Below are 13,199 nucleotides of genomic sequence, written 5' to 3'. Positions count from 1 at the left end.
TTTTGTGAAGCTTATTACATTTCAGAGTTTGCCCATGGTCATATAAAGCATTCTGTTTTTTTGACAGAATGTACATTTCATGCACAATTGTTCAAACTTTGTGTTTTAACATTTTGTCACTACTGTTCACAAGGGCATTTCCTGGTTGTGCAGATGCTATGAGCATCAAGAACATTTAGAAAAGAGCATTTTCAGCACACATATTAAATGCACCAACAGTACATTTAATGCTGGTACATGACTATGCTTGGACCATTATAAAAAATAAATCTGTAGATTTAAAGGGCGTAATGTGGGATGTACATCATGTACATAAAGGTCAGAGGTTTTCGCATGCGACGGATTTTCCCGAAACACGTTCCTCCTGGAGAAATGATTGAATGAACCTATCAGAAGCCTCGTTTTATCGCAGGTACCCGGATGTTCCCGTGGGGCAATTAGCTACGTCATTGTTCACCGCCGGACACCCGCTGGAAATAAGGAATGGATTTACAACCGATATTAACGCGTTCATAATAGATTCCAGGTGAGTGTTGTGCTGCTTATACGATCAAGTGTCATTTTAACTGTGCAGCCATAACATTTTGGTAGATTTGAGTCGCTGTGATTTGACATAGTAGTCTTACACCGGTTCTCTGTGTCATGTCGGAAAGCTGCGCAGTGAGCACACACAGCCGCCGGTGCCGAGCCCCTCCTTTCTCCTCTAGCTAACAGTCCCGTTTCCTAGGCCCCAACATTCGTAATAAAATATATCACAATGAGAAGCCAGAACGCTAATAGTTAACACAGTAGTCCACAGCTATGTGTCTTTTAACCATGTCAGCCAGCGTCCATCGCGCCGAGCTAGCTAGCTAGCTAGCTGGCTAGCCGCATTAGCAACAATATTGCCGCACGAGCTGCGCCGCACGGCCGTTTCCATGGTGTTAACGGCTTCGTAATTCAAACGCCTCTATTCCCCCATTTCACCATCGACAACAATGGCGAACTTGTGGTCGATGAGTGGTCATCGACCACAAGAACATACAGTTTTGGTTCGTGTTTTATTGAGATTTTGCGACGTTGCGTGTTAAAGGCCTAGCTGCCGCCTGTTAGCCAACATGAACCAATCTGTTGGAGCAGGTGGGAGGGAACAGCTGCTGTTGTAAACGTGCTTCCGACCAGGAAATTTCCCCCGTCGAGTTGTTTTTTAAACTGGTATGGTTTAAGTGCTGACTTTGCACAATAATTTCAGAAAACGTGATTAGTTTAATATAGTTTAACATGGTATGTTGCTTGTGTCTCCAGAGAGTTTTTTTTTATAGAACTGAATACTTTATTCATTCCAAGCTGGGAAAATTCGCTTTTACAGCAGCAATAACAGACACTCGACATACTAAACATAAACCTAACGGTACAAATAAACCGTATAGACATTATTTACAGAATATATATATATATAGGCATTCAGTTCTTGTAATGTAAATATAATTGGTGTGGTTTTTGTTTTTAATGGTATAGTTTTGCGTATTTTATGCAGCATATAACATTTTCTCTCTCTGCCCCTAATATAGCTATGAACAATGACCATAGTTGACAGATTATCAGAAAAGTCTGACCACGAGTCAGTCGGGTGTAACCGATCCTACTTCGCCAGTGGAGACGTGGGGATGGATGGCAGTTGTTCCAGCAGCTGGGCAGTGGGTCCCACCATGCCCAGTGACTCTCCACGACTGAAGGCTCCAGGAGGCTGCCTGGGCCCGATGCCAGGAGCTGCTGTCTACAACAGTACACCCTCCTCAGTGGACCGGCCTAAGGAGCAAGGTGGGAGAAACAGCTTTTATTTTAATGCATGAGTTTTGAAACAAGAAAGGAAACTTTAAAGGTGCTGGCTGCCTTAACCTCTACTTCTTTGTAGACAGATGGAGTTTTTTACTATATCTTTTCTAACAGTAGGTCTACTCGTGTATTAATAACTAATAGAGGTGTTAAAAATAAAATGCATTTTAGCATTTTGTGTTTGCTTTCAACTTAAGAATTACTATCTGTAAGTATTTCAAGGCCACGCTATGAAGAAAATCATTTTGCCACATTTTTACTCAAGAGTGTGACACAACTGTCTTTGTGGGTGTTGTGTTGTTGTTTCTAGTTCTACTTTCTACTACTTATATAACCCAACCACTTTTGGAGCTAGACCACGATCAATCACTTGAGCGTGTGACACAATTGTTATTTTCTTGTGAAGATCAGCAGCCCAACTTGTTTAGCAAAAACAAAAGAGAAAGTAAACTGTGTTCTTACCAGCCAGTTTTACAGTCTGATTCAAGTATGGTAGTCGGGTTTGAGTTACATAATGTTATTGTTTTCTGTGATTAGCATTAGTGTGCAGCTTTACTTGACTGCAACTTTACCATGTACCATGTGTGTAAACTATAGCATTTTACACTTTAGACCAAGCAAATCCTTTGAAAGTAATATTACCAATAATTATGATTATCCAGTGATGAGCTGTGGCGATGGAATTGACTTGCCCCAGAAGGTCCTATTCTCTCCAGAGCGGCTCATCCTGAAGTGGACCCAGGTACACCGCATTGGTGCAGGCCTGCAGAACATGGGGAACACCTGCTTCCTCAACTCGGCCCTGCAGTGTCTTACCTACACCCCTCCGTTAGCAAATTACATGCTGACACGGGAGCACTCCAAAACATGTAAGTTAGTCTTTCTATAATTTCTGTACTATGTACAGTTTTTTTACAAACCACTTCTACCTCCACTCACCTGTGCAATAACTGTTAATAATAATGTTTTTTGATTCTATTGTATATTTCTATTGGTAGTTTATCTTATTATGTATATAGCTTCTCTTATCTTTTGCTTTCTGTATCTGCCATTGCAAAAATGCAATTTCCCTATTGTGGGACTAATAAAGGTATTCTTAATGTTCTTAATCTTTCATGGTTCTTTTTTGCACCAGAGAAGGTCTTTGTCATTTACAGCCATTCAGCAATCATCAGATCTTTCCTGGTTGGATTGTCAGAATCTATAAGTTACATTTTTCCCTTGTACATCTCACTCTCATCCATTTGTCTCTCCTGCAGGTCATGAGCCAGGGTTCTGTATGATGTGCACCATGCAAAACCACATCATTCAGGTTTTTGCCAACTCTGGGAATGTCATTAAACCCATTGGTGTGCTCAACGAGCTCAAAAGTAAGTGTATATCTCTAGTGCAAAACTCTCAAAGCTGTGCTTTCTACAAAGCGGTTACCTGAAATGAATGATAGGAGGCGCTGTGTTACTGTTTACCTGTTTAAATTTTGGAGGGAAATCTTTTTTTGTGAGTTTGTGCTTTAAGAATGCTTACCTTTTATTTAACTTTATTATGCTCACTTATCTTCTTGCTTTCTAATTATTTTCTTACACAGGGATTGCAAAGCACTTCCGCTATGGGAGTCAAGAGGATGCACACGAGTTCCTGCGGTACACAGTGGATGCTATGCAAAAGTCCTGCTTACCTGGAACCAAGTAAGTGATAACACAATATTATTTACATCAGCTGCCTTTTTTATTTACTTCTTTAGAAAGCTATTTAATATACATATAGTAAAAGAGGTACCATTAATGCAGTAGAAAATATGGTATTTTGTTTGTGCATATACAGGCATGCACTGCATAAATATTCATTGTTAAATTTTTCTGTGCACTGCACAGTTGTAGGTTAAGTATTAGTTTGTCTTTGCAATATAACACACCACCACATCTAAAGCATATGACAAAAAACTGAAGGCTCTATCTTTTAGTTCATGTTTTTCTTCCTACAATATGAAATTTTAAATCTGTGTTAAGCCATTGTGTACACATGGAACTCTTACATACACATGTAGGACTTTTAAAGTTATTTTTAGAACCCTAAAGTATCAGGCTGATTCTTGCTCAGTTGGGTCTCTCAACAAATTGTTCTTGCTTTAATTTCCTCCCTTTTTTATTTCTCTCCTTCTGCTGTAATATTAGTGTCAGTTTAAAGTGTTATATCTTCTTTGTGACAGATTGGACAGGCAAACGCAGGCAACCACTTTTATCCATCATGTGTTTGGTGGGTACCTAAGGTCCAGAGGTAAGTTATTAATGTTTATTTGTTGTTTTTGTGTGTAATGTATTTTTATGGCTTGTTCATACTAATAACACTATTGTCTTTTTCAGTTAAATGTTTAAACTGCAAAGCAGTCTCAGATACATTTGACCCTTTTCTGGATATTACTCTGGAAATTAAGGTAATTGGATTGCATTCCTTGTCACTTGTAGGGCTGACGTGTATTCTTGTATTACTGCAAAGTATAATAGATTTTTCAGAACGGTACCAGAGATTCAAATTTATATTTCTCTCCATACAGACAGCTCCCAGTGTCTCCAAGGCACTAGAGCAGTTTGTCAAGCCAGAACAGTTGGATGGCGAAAATGCCTACAAATGCACCAAGTAAGTGTCAAAGATGAAGGAAGAGCTAGTGATTTGTTTTCTTTGTTTATGTATTGGTTTGTTAACTCACTATCTTAACATTTTTCCTCTCAGGTGCAAAAAAATGGTCACAGCCTCAAAGAGATTCACAATCCACCGCAGCTCCAATGTGCTCACTCTGTCTCTCAAACGATTTGCAAATTTCACTGGAGGGAAAATCACAAAGGTAATGTGACACTCATGTGCTATGTAATCAACTGACAGGACAGATTCCTTAGTTTTGCCTTTAAATATATATTGTAACCAAAATTAATCAGTTTTTTTGTTGAATCAGGATGTGAAATATCCAGAGTACCTAGACCTGCGGCCCTTCATGTCTCAGTCCCAAGGGGAGCCTCAGATCTACGGGCTGTATGCTGTGCTAGTTCATTCTGGATTCAGCTGTCATGCTGGACACTACTTCTGCTATATTAAGGTACTGGCAGTGCCACAAAGCACTCTTCTAATCTATCAGAACTCTGCCTAGTACACATTTGTCATAACGCTTTATCAACACCTTACTGAAGCAGAGATGAAAGGCAATATATATATATATCAGAATCAGAATCAGAATCATGTTTATTGCCATGTAAGTGAAGGGGGTTCACATTACTAGGAATTTGCCTTAGTGATTGGTGCATACAAAGAACATATGACAATTAACATGCAATAAGATAAAAACTAAGATAAAATTAAGTAAATAAACTAAAGTAAGGCTAAATTTACATGACAGACATGGCATAACAGACATACAATGAACAGAACATAAAATACTGTGCAGATGAAATGGTAAACATAGACCCTTATATGATCGAATGGAACAGTGTAATAATGTAATAATGTAACAGGTACCACATGGATCGGTGAGGTGGTACTCGTGTGCAAGTAGTGCAAGATGGAGTAAACAGTGCAAATAGTCATCATTGTGCAGTGACTATACTAAAGTGACCTTCTGAAGTGACAGTGCAGAGCAGTGCATTAATTACAGTTTAACAGTCCAACAGCAGAGGGGAAGAAGCTGTTCTTGTGGCGTGAGGTTCTGGTCCGAATGGACCGTAACCTCCTGCCTGAGGGGAGTGGCTCAAAGAGTCCGTGTCCAGGGTGAGAAGGGTCAGCTGTGATCCGACCTGCACGCCTCAGAGTCCTGGAGACGTACAGGTCCTCGATAGATGGCAGGCTGCAGCCGATCACCTTCTCAGCAGAGCGCACAACACGCTGCAGTCTGTGCCTGTCCCTGGCAGTGGCCCCAGCGTACCACACTGTGATGGAGGAGGTGAGGATGGACTCAATGATGGCCATGTAGAACTGAACTATCATCCTGGCTGGCACCTTGAGTTTCCTCAGCTGCCGCAGGAAGTACATCCTCTGCTGGGCCTTTTTGATGAGGGAGCTGATGGTGAGCTCCCACTTGAGGTCCTGGGTGATGGTGGTACCCAGGAAGCGGAAAGAGTCCACTGTGGAGATGGAGGTGTCTGTCAGGGTGAGGGGGGGTGATGGAGCTGGCACTTTCCGAAAGTCTACTGTCATCTCCACTGTCTTCTGGGCATTCAGCTCCAGGTTGTTGTCAGCACACCAGGACACCAGACGGTCCACCTCCATCCTGTAGGCAGACTCATCCCCGTCTGAGATGAGTCCAATGAGGGTGGTGTCGTCAGCAAACTTAATCAGCTTGACAGACTGGTGGCTGGAGGTGCAGCAGTTGGTGTACAGGGAGAAGAGCAGAGGGGAAAGTACACAGCCTTGGGGGGTACCGGTGCTGATGGTCCTTGTTTCCGAGACATTCGTCCCCAGCCTCACATGCTGTCTCCTGTCTGTCAGGAAGTCAGTGATCCACCGGCAGATGGAGTCTGGAACATGCAGCAGGGACAGCTTGTCTTGGAGGAGAGCTGGGCGGATTGTGTTGAAAGCAGAGCTGAAGTCCACAAACAGGATCCTAGCATAGGTTCCCGGGGAGTCCAGATACTGCAGGATGTAGTGAAGAGCCAGGTTGACAGCATCGTCCACAGATCTGTTAGCTCTGTAGGCGAACTGCAGGGGGTCCAGGAGGGGGGCTGTGATGGTCTTGAGGTGGGACAGTACCAGGCGCTCAAAGGACTTCATGACTACAGACGTCAGTGCCACAGGTCTGTAGTCATTAAGACCAGTGATCCTTGGTTTCTTGGGAACTGGAACAATGGTGGAGGATTTGAGGCAGGCTGGCACATGGCATGACTCCAGAGAGGTGTTAAAGATGTCTGTGAGCACTGGAGTCAGCTCATCTGCACAGTGTCTTAGGGAGGAGGGGGACACACCATCAGGTCCAGGAGCCTTGCGGGGGTTCAGTCTCCTGAACAGCCTGTTAACATCCTCCTCCAGGATTGAGAGGGCAGCTGAGGGGGAGGAGGAGGGGGGCAAGGAGGACTCTGATGGGGTATCTTTGATGTGGATGTCCGTGTTGATGGGGTGTGGAGAGGTGTGTGGAGAGGTGTCAGGGCTGGCTGATAGTCCATCAAAGCGGCAGTAGAACTCGTTCAGACTGTTGGCTAATTGCAGGTCGTCAGCTGAGTGGGGGGCTTTGGGCTTGTAGTTGGTGATCTGCCTCAGTCCTTTCCACACAGAGGCAGAGTCGTTAGCAGAGAACTGCTGCTGGATTTTCTCAGAGTACAGTGATTTAGCACTTCTCACCTCCTTGCTAAACCTGTACTTGGCCTGTTTGTAGCAGTCTCTGTCCCCACTTCTGAAAGCAGCCTCCTTCTCTAGCCTCAGCTGTCTGAGTTTAGCTGTGAACCAGGGTTTGTCATTGTTATAACTCACCCTGGTGTGTGTTGGCACAATACTGTCCTCACAGTACTGTATATATGACGTCACAGTGTCTGTATACTCATCAAGACTATCAGTGGCAGCCCTGAACACCTCCCAGTCCGTTGTCTCAAAACAGGAGCGAAGCTCCTCCACAGCCTGGCTGGTCCACTTTTTAGATGTCCTCACCACAGGTTTGGAGAGCTTCAGCCTCTGTCTGTACGCAGGAATCAGATGGACCATCACGTGGTCAGATAGTCCAAGAGCAGCACGGGGCACTGCGCGATATGCCTCGCTTATTGTGGTGTAACAGTGATCCAGTGTGTTCTCCTCTCTGGTCGGGCATTTGATCAGCTGTTTGTACTTCGGGAGTTCTTTGCTCAGGTTTCCTTTATTAAAGTCACCAAGGACAATAATTAAGGAGTCCGGATATGTTTGCTCCAAACACAGGATCTGATCCGCGAGTGCACGCTGAGCCTCGTGCACGTCCGCACCGGGCGAGATGTAAACAGCGGCCAGAATGAATGAAGCGAACTCACGTGGAGAGTAAAATGGCTTACAGTGAATGAATAAGTATTCCAGAGCAGGAGAGCAGTGCTGGGAGATCACAGTCACATCAGTACACCAACCACTGTTGATATAGAAACAGACACCTCCACCTTTGGTTTTACCGGAGAGTTCCCTGTGGCGATCCGCTCGGAGGAGTTGGAATCCCTCCAGCTGCAGCGCGCAGTCCGGTATCTGTTCACAAAGCCAGGTCTCCGTGAAGCACAACACACAAGATGAAGAAAAGTCCCTGTTCCTTCCCATCAACAGTGTCAGCTCGTCCATTTTGTTGCTAAGTGAGCGGACGTTAGAGAGAAAAATCCCAGGTAACGGTGTGCTCGTCCCACGTCTCCGGAGGCGCACCAGCTCTCTTCCCTCTGCGCCGGCGTCTCACCTTTTTAACTAAAACGTGTAGTAAATCGGCAGCAGATGCTAAAAAAACTGGTGATAAGTCCACAGGTATGGTAAATCTGATGTTCATGAGCTCTTCTCTGGTGTAAGAGCATGCAGACACACAGTTTGTGCACAAAAACACCAGGGCATCCGTACCCGGCGCCATCTTGATAAACATCTTAAAAAAGGAAAGTAAATGTGTATTTGTTTTTCTCAGGCAAGCAATGGTCAGTGGTATCAGATGAATGACTCCTCTGTGTCCGTCAGTGACATCAGGACCGTTCTTAACCAACAGGCCTATGTTCTGTTCTACATCAAGTAAGTAAAACACATTTTAGAATCTATTCATAGATTTTCAAAGAAATGTGATTTAACAAAGGTTTCATTTGCAAGTAGTTTTCTCATTCTGTTTTTATGACTCTTGTGCGATTAGGTCCGCTGATGTGAAAAAAACTGGGGATTACAGCCACCACACTGGCATCTCTGGTCAGTCATCCCCACGACCAGTGGTGGTACCACGCATCAACGCCACTGTCCATCACAATAACATTGGCTTAATAGGCCCACAGCTGCCACCACATATGACCAAGGTAATGCCAAAATTTCAAACATGGAAAAAACATGTAGTCAGTATTTGACCTTAGGTACTCAGATGTTGTACTTGTCTGTTCTGTTCAGAGCAATCTTCATGTTAATGGAAATGGGTCGGTGAGAGATTATCCTACCACCTCCAAGCCCAGTACCAGCAGCAGTGTCATGGGAAAACCATGCCATGGACTGGCTTCTTCATCCATCTCCCACTCTATCAGTAGACCCACAATTATCCCAGACCATGACAAACGGCAAAAGCTTTCATTTTTCATCGGTCAAGGCAAACAGAACCGGCCATCTTCCTCCTCCTCCTCTTCCTCATCCACATCCTCTTACAGCCAGCCGTCCTCTGCCAGCAGCTCCTCCTCCAGGTCTTTATCCTCTTCACAGTCTACCTCAGACGTTCGCTTTGTTCCACGTCAACTTAACCATGTTAATGGCACGTCTTGCAGTAATGGGGATCACCATACTGGAGGTAATGGTGCATCATTTCTGGTGCCCTATGGCCAAGAGTCGTCAGAGGAGTCAGACCAGGAAAACTGTGTCACTCTGGATAATGGCTTTTTATCCAAGTCTCACCCTAAGGGAAAAAATGGCACAGGAGAGATTTTTGACAGTTCTCCTAAAACTACTAATGGGGAATCAGCAGTGCACCATAGTGGTAATGGACTAAATGGTTCAACCTGTGGCGTTTCTAAATCCAACCAAAATGGACACCATTATGGACACCACAAAGTAAATGGACACAGCACCCCTCACAAGGTAAGGTTCATGCTCTTTTTGAAATGTTGGTGTGTAGTTTGGGGGCTTAGTTATAATGGTCTTTTTTGTGCTCCTCAGATCTGTGTGAGTAATCAGGGCAGTTCATCCTCTGCTGCAGCTGCTGTTGCCAATGGACTAAGCAATGACCATAGTCAACCAAAGTAAGATTTAGATTCCAACACAGAGCTAAATTTACCCCCATCTGTGTTATTTACAGTATTGCTCATATGTTTTTATGTTTGGTTGTGTTTCCAGCAAAGATCCACATAATCCTGCCTCATCCCAGGCCACTTCTTCTCAGAGCATCCATCCTGCTGCTATTAAAAGCCAGGACGTCTCCACTCCTGACACAAGGGCTAAAACTCTGTCTGAACCCCTGCCTCACCATACAGCATCCACCTGCATTGGCTCTCCACCTGCAGCTACTTCTACAAATATCCATACTATTGCATCTAGGGAATCTGCCTCTGCTTCTTCTGCTGGGCATCATGGCGACCCTGCGGCCTTATCTACCCAGCCAGACTGCTCTCAAAGTACCAATGGCCCATCTGCATCTCCACAGGTTTGCATAGGTAAGAATGAAGCCAAGGATCTTCCACAGACCAATGGTCCATCAGCTGGGACTGAAGGACATGCAGATACTAAGGAGCAGTACCATTCCAAGCCTAGAGGCAGTGAAAGACAATCTTCCAGAGACAGGGAGAGAGACAGACTGTACTCGGTCTCTGACAGAGACAGAGATAGACGCTACAGGGGCAGGAGTCAGGAGAGAGAGACTGACAGTGATCGTCACCGTTACAGACGGGACTACAGAGATCACCGCCACCACCGCTCAAACAGGGATCGTGTGCATCCTCCTGAACGTCACTACAGGGGCCGAGAGCATGATCGTCGCCGGGACCGATCTCCTCATTACCCGAGGGAGCGCGATCACGACAGGTCCTCTCATAATTACCGCTACTACTATCACCGATCCAGAGACAATGTGGACTATGAGCGGAGGGGATACAGTTACTCCCACCGCGAAGACTCCCATAGCCGTCGGAGGTGGCAGGAGGAAGTTAGAGAGTGTCAGTTGATGAAAAGCAATGGCAGAGAGAGGGACTATTCCTCTTCAGGAGAGATGACTTCCTCATCTGTTACAGTGGCAGAAACAAACAAGTTAAAGGGCTTGCAGCCACGGCCTCTCCTGCCCTCAAGTGAATCGGCTCCAAATGGGGAGGATCAAAATCACATGAGGACTGCTGATTATGTGAGTAAGGAGAGGGACAACAGCTCAGATGCCCATCACTCTAAAAGACACAAAAAAAGCAAGAAAAAGAAGAAGTCAAAGGATAAGGACAGACACCATGAGAGCAGGTGAGTGTTTTTTATTATCTCGGTTTTTATGGTTAGTTTGCATGGATGTTTGAGGTTAACTCTACAGTGATATGTTTCCCATAACCCCTTAAATCTTGTGTGTTTCTGTTCAAGTGATGTGGATACCTAAATTTAATGATTTGAATACAGTACATGTGATGAAGGTATTAACCTATTTGACAGAAATCTTTGTATTGATTGAGTTTATGATTTTGTAGTTCAGCGACTATTTTGAATGATATTTTTATCAACTGTTATTTTCTTATTAAAGTGAAAGACTGCTGTCAGGTTGGAGCTTCTCCAGTGTCAGGATGTTGCTTTTGACACTGCTGTTTACTGTCCCCTAGAAGCTCTGACATGGATTCAGACAGAGCCACTGAAACAAAAAAGAAAAAAAAGAAAAAGAGGCGCCACCAGGACAGCGACCTCGAACAGCACAGCCCAGGTGCTGCTCGAAGCCCTAAGAACAGAAGCAGTGAGGAAATGGAGAGCCGCAAACGACGTTACTCTGACATTAAGGACTCTAAACATGATCATAGTTTTATACCTGAAAAGCACCACCGCACAGACTCTGCTGATGGCAGCGGTGACCATCACACCTCTCCCACAAACGGTTCAACTCACCACCACCTTAACGGATTTCCAGGTATTAAAGCTTTTTCCACATGGAGAGTCGTTTCCCAAAATCACAGAAATTCTTAAGTAAATCCTGCTGTGGATATGGTATATTTAAAGTGTTGATCCTGATTTGTAGGAAATTGTTACAGTCGAACCAATGGCAACTCCCATGAACTGTCCAGTGGCCTGAAAGTCTGACTCGGTGAGTGAAAATCCTTTTTATGAGTATGAGTTCCACCGTAAAAAACAGATTTTATGGAGGTTCCTTTTGTGTTTCAGATACTTCAACACCATTTTAACAACAGCAGAGGAATGACATCAACAACGTTTGACGTGGTGCTTCTTCAATATATTGTATTTTTACCGCAATTAAAAGTGTTTTAAATGTTCTATTTTTTTTTTTATTAACAGCATTGCTTTACTTGCTGTCAATGAAAAACCTGTCACCTGTTATGATGAAGAATATTAATATATACTTGTATAAACACAACAAAGCCTGGAGCTTAAACATCTCAACTGCTGCTCAGTGGAACTCAGGACTTAAAAACTTGTTAACATCCATTACAGATACTCACAAATAAGAACGATACAAAAGGGAAAACACATTGCCTAAAAGAAGAACTGTAAGGCATTGTGTTGGTTGCGAGTTTAAGATGTCACCATATCTGCAGAGCTGCAATGTTTTTGTGTGTTTTCGTTTAAATCCCACTGAGATGGAGGGGGATATTCATGAATGAGTGATGGGAACAAGGCTTCGCTGACTGATACCTCCATGTTAACCCTGGACAGACTTGACAACATTTCCCAGCTTTTTGTTCGTGTCTTCATTTTGCTCTGAAGCCTAAGATTCACTCTGTAATTTTTAAACTTTTTCACAGGATGCAGAGGATTTTTCCCCCCTCTGGATTATGCCTCCCTTTTTTCTTTTAAAAACATTCAAAAAGAAAAACATCAAAACTTTGTAACCATGGCTGTGGACCATTTGTGTTAGCTTTTTAATGAAAAATACAGTTTGTGTATTCTAGCGTCATAAAGATACTGTGAATTTAATTTTGAACTGTACTATCAGTTATTTTTATATGTATAATCCTGTATCAGGATTCTCAGATGTTTTGTTGTTTTTAGAGAAACTCTTGGTAATTCTAACCATATTCCCTGGACATATTCAATAACGAGTATGGTTTGCTTTGGGTTTTTCTTTTTTTTTTTTCAACTTTGGCAGAAGTTGAAAAAAACCTGCTGTTATACCTTTAGTTTAGCATGTCAGAATTTATACATTGCATAAGGTAAAAGCCTTAAAATACATTTGTTAATGTCAGAAATTGTAATTTGTTCTTGGAATTTGTTTACAAGCTGTATTGAAAGTGAATGAATAACGCTGATTGAGATGACTGAGTTTAAAAAAAGATTCTGTCTGCCTTTGTATTATATAGTTTAGGGTGATTGTATTCAAGCTTCTTGGATATCCTTTTCACTACAGTTCAGTTACATGGTAGATCCATTTACAGATAGCACTCATTTGTATTCAGGTATTGTCAAGAGTATTTTCTATGTGCATCAACCAGCAGGTTCAGCACGATCTGTTTTATCCACATACTGTTTCTGTGTTTGAAATAACCAAAGATCTGATAAGCGTTGGCTTAAATCACACAAAAACAGATTTTTCTGATCAGCATGTATTTTTA

General features: G+C 43.2%; 1 protein-coding gene across 3 annotated transcripts; it reads left to right on the top strand.

Annotated features, from left to right (window-relative positions):
* The first annotated feature begins 418 nt into the window (after positions 1 to 418).
* On the top strand, positions 419 to 13,192 carry usp42 (ubiquitin specific peptidase 42). Of its 3 annotated transcripts, XM_028429953.1 has the most exons (19): positions 419 to 526; positions 1,551 to 1,800; positions 2,478 to 2,684; positions 3,075 to 3,185; positions 3,401 to 3,500; positions 4,022 to 4,089; positions 4,176 to 4,246; positions 4,367 to 4,449; positions 4,543 to 4,654; positions 4,763 to 4,903; positions 8,402 to 8,502; positions 8,618 to 8,774; positions 8,863 to 9,146; positions 9,228 to 9,537; positions 9,616 to 9,698; positions 9,793 to 10,896; positions 11,244 to 11,542; positions 11,651 to 11,716; positions 11,794 to 13,192. In XM_028429953.1, exons 2-18 carry the CDS (start codon positions 1,560 to 1,562, stop codon positions 11,710 to 11,712), a joined length of 3,534 nt encoding a protein of 1,177 aa, XP_028285754.1. In that variant the 5' UTR covers positions 419 to 526; positions 1,551 to 1,559; the 3' UTR covers positions 11,713 to 11,716; positions 11,794 to 13,192. The 3 variants fall into 3 exon arrangements, with proteins under 3 accessions (XP_028285754.1, XP_028285753.1, XP_028285752.1); XM_028429952.1 differs by having other exon boundaries at positions 8,863 to 9,537; positions 11,247 to 11,542; XM_028429951.1 differs by having other exon boundaries at positions 8,863 to 9,537.
* Positions 13,193 to 13,199: the final 7 nt, after the last annotated feature.

This window comes from Parambassis ranga, chromosome 19 (genome assembly GCF_900634625.1).
Source record: "Parambassis ranga chromosome 19, fParRan2.1, whole genome shotgun sequence".
Lineage (NCBI taxonomy): Eukaryota > Metazoa > Chordata > Actinopteri > Ambassidae > Parambassis > Parambassis ranga.
This window is presented reverse-complemented; position numbering and strand designations above follow the sequence as displayed.

Excerpts from the sequence above, each read along its gene's own strand:
- usp42 (XM_028429951.1), top strand. The coding sequence starts at position 1,560 with ATGACCATAGTTGACAGATTATCAGAAAAGTCTGACCACGAGTCAGTC. Across the intron at positions 4,090-4,175 it reads TGGGTACCTAAGGTCCAGAG|TTAAATGTTTAAACTGCAAA; the intron begins GTAAGTTATTAA and ends TGTCTTTTTCAG. Across the intron at positions 4,904-8,401 it reads ACTACTTCTGCTATATTAAG|GCAAGCAATGGTCAGTGGTA; the intron begins GTACTGGCAGTG and ends TGTTTTTCTCAG.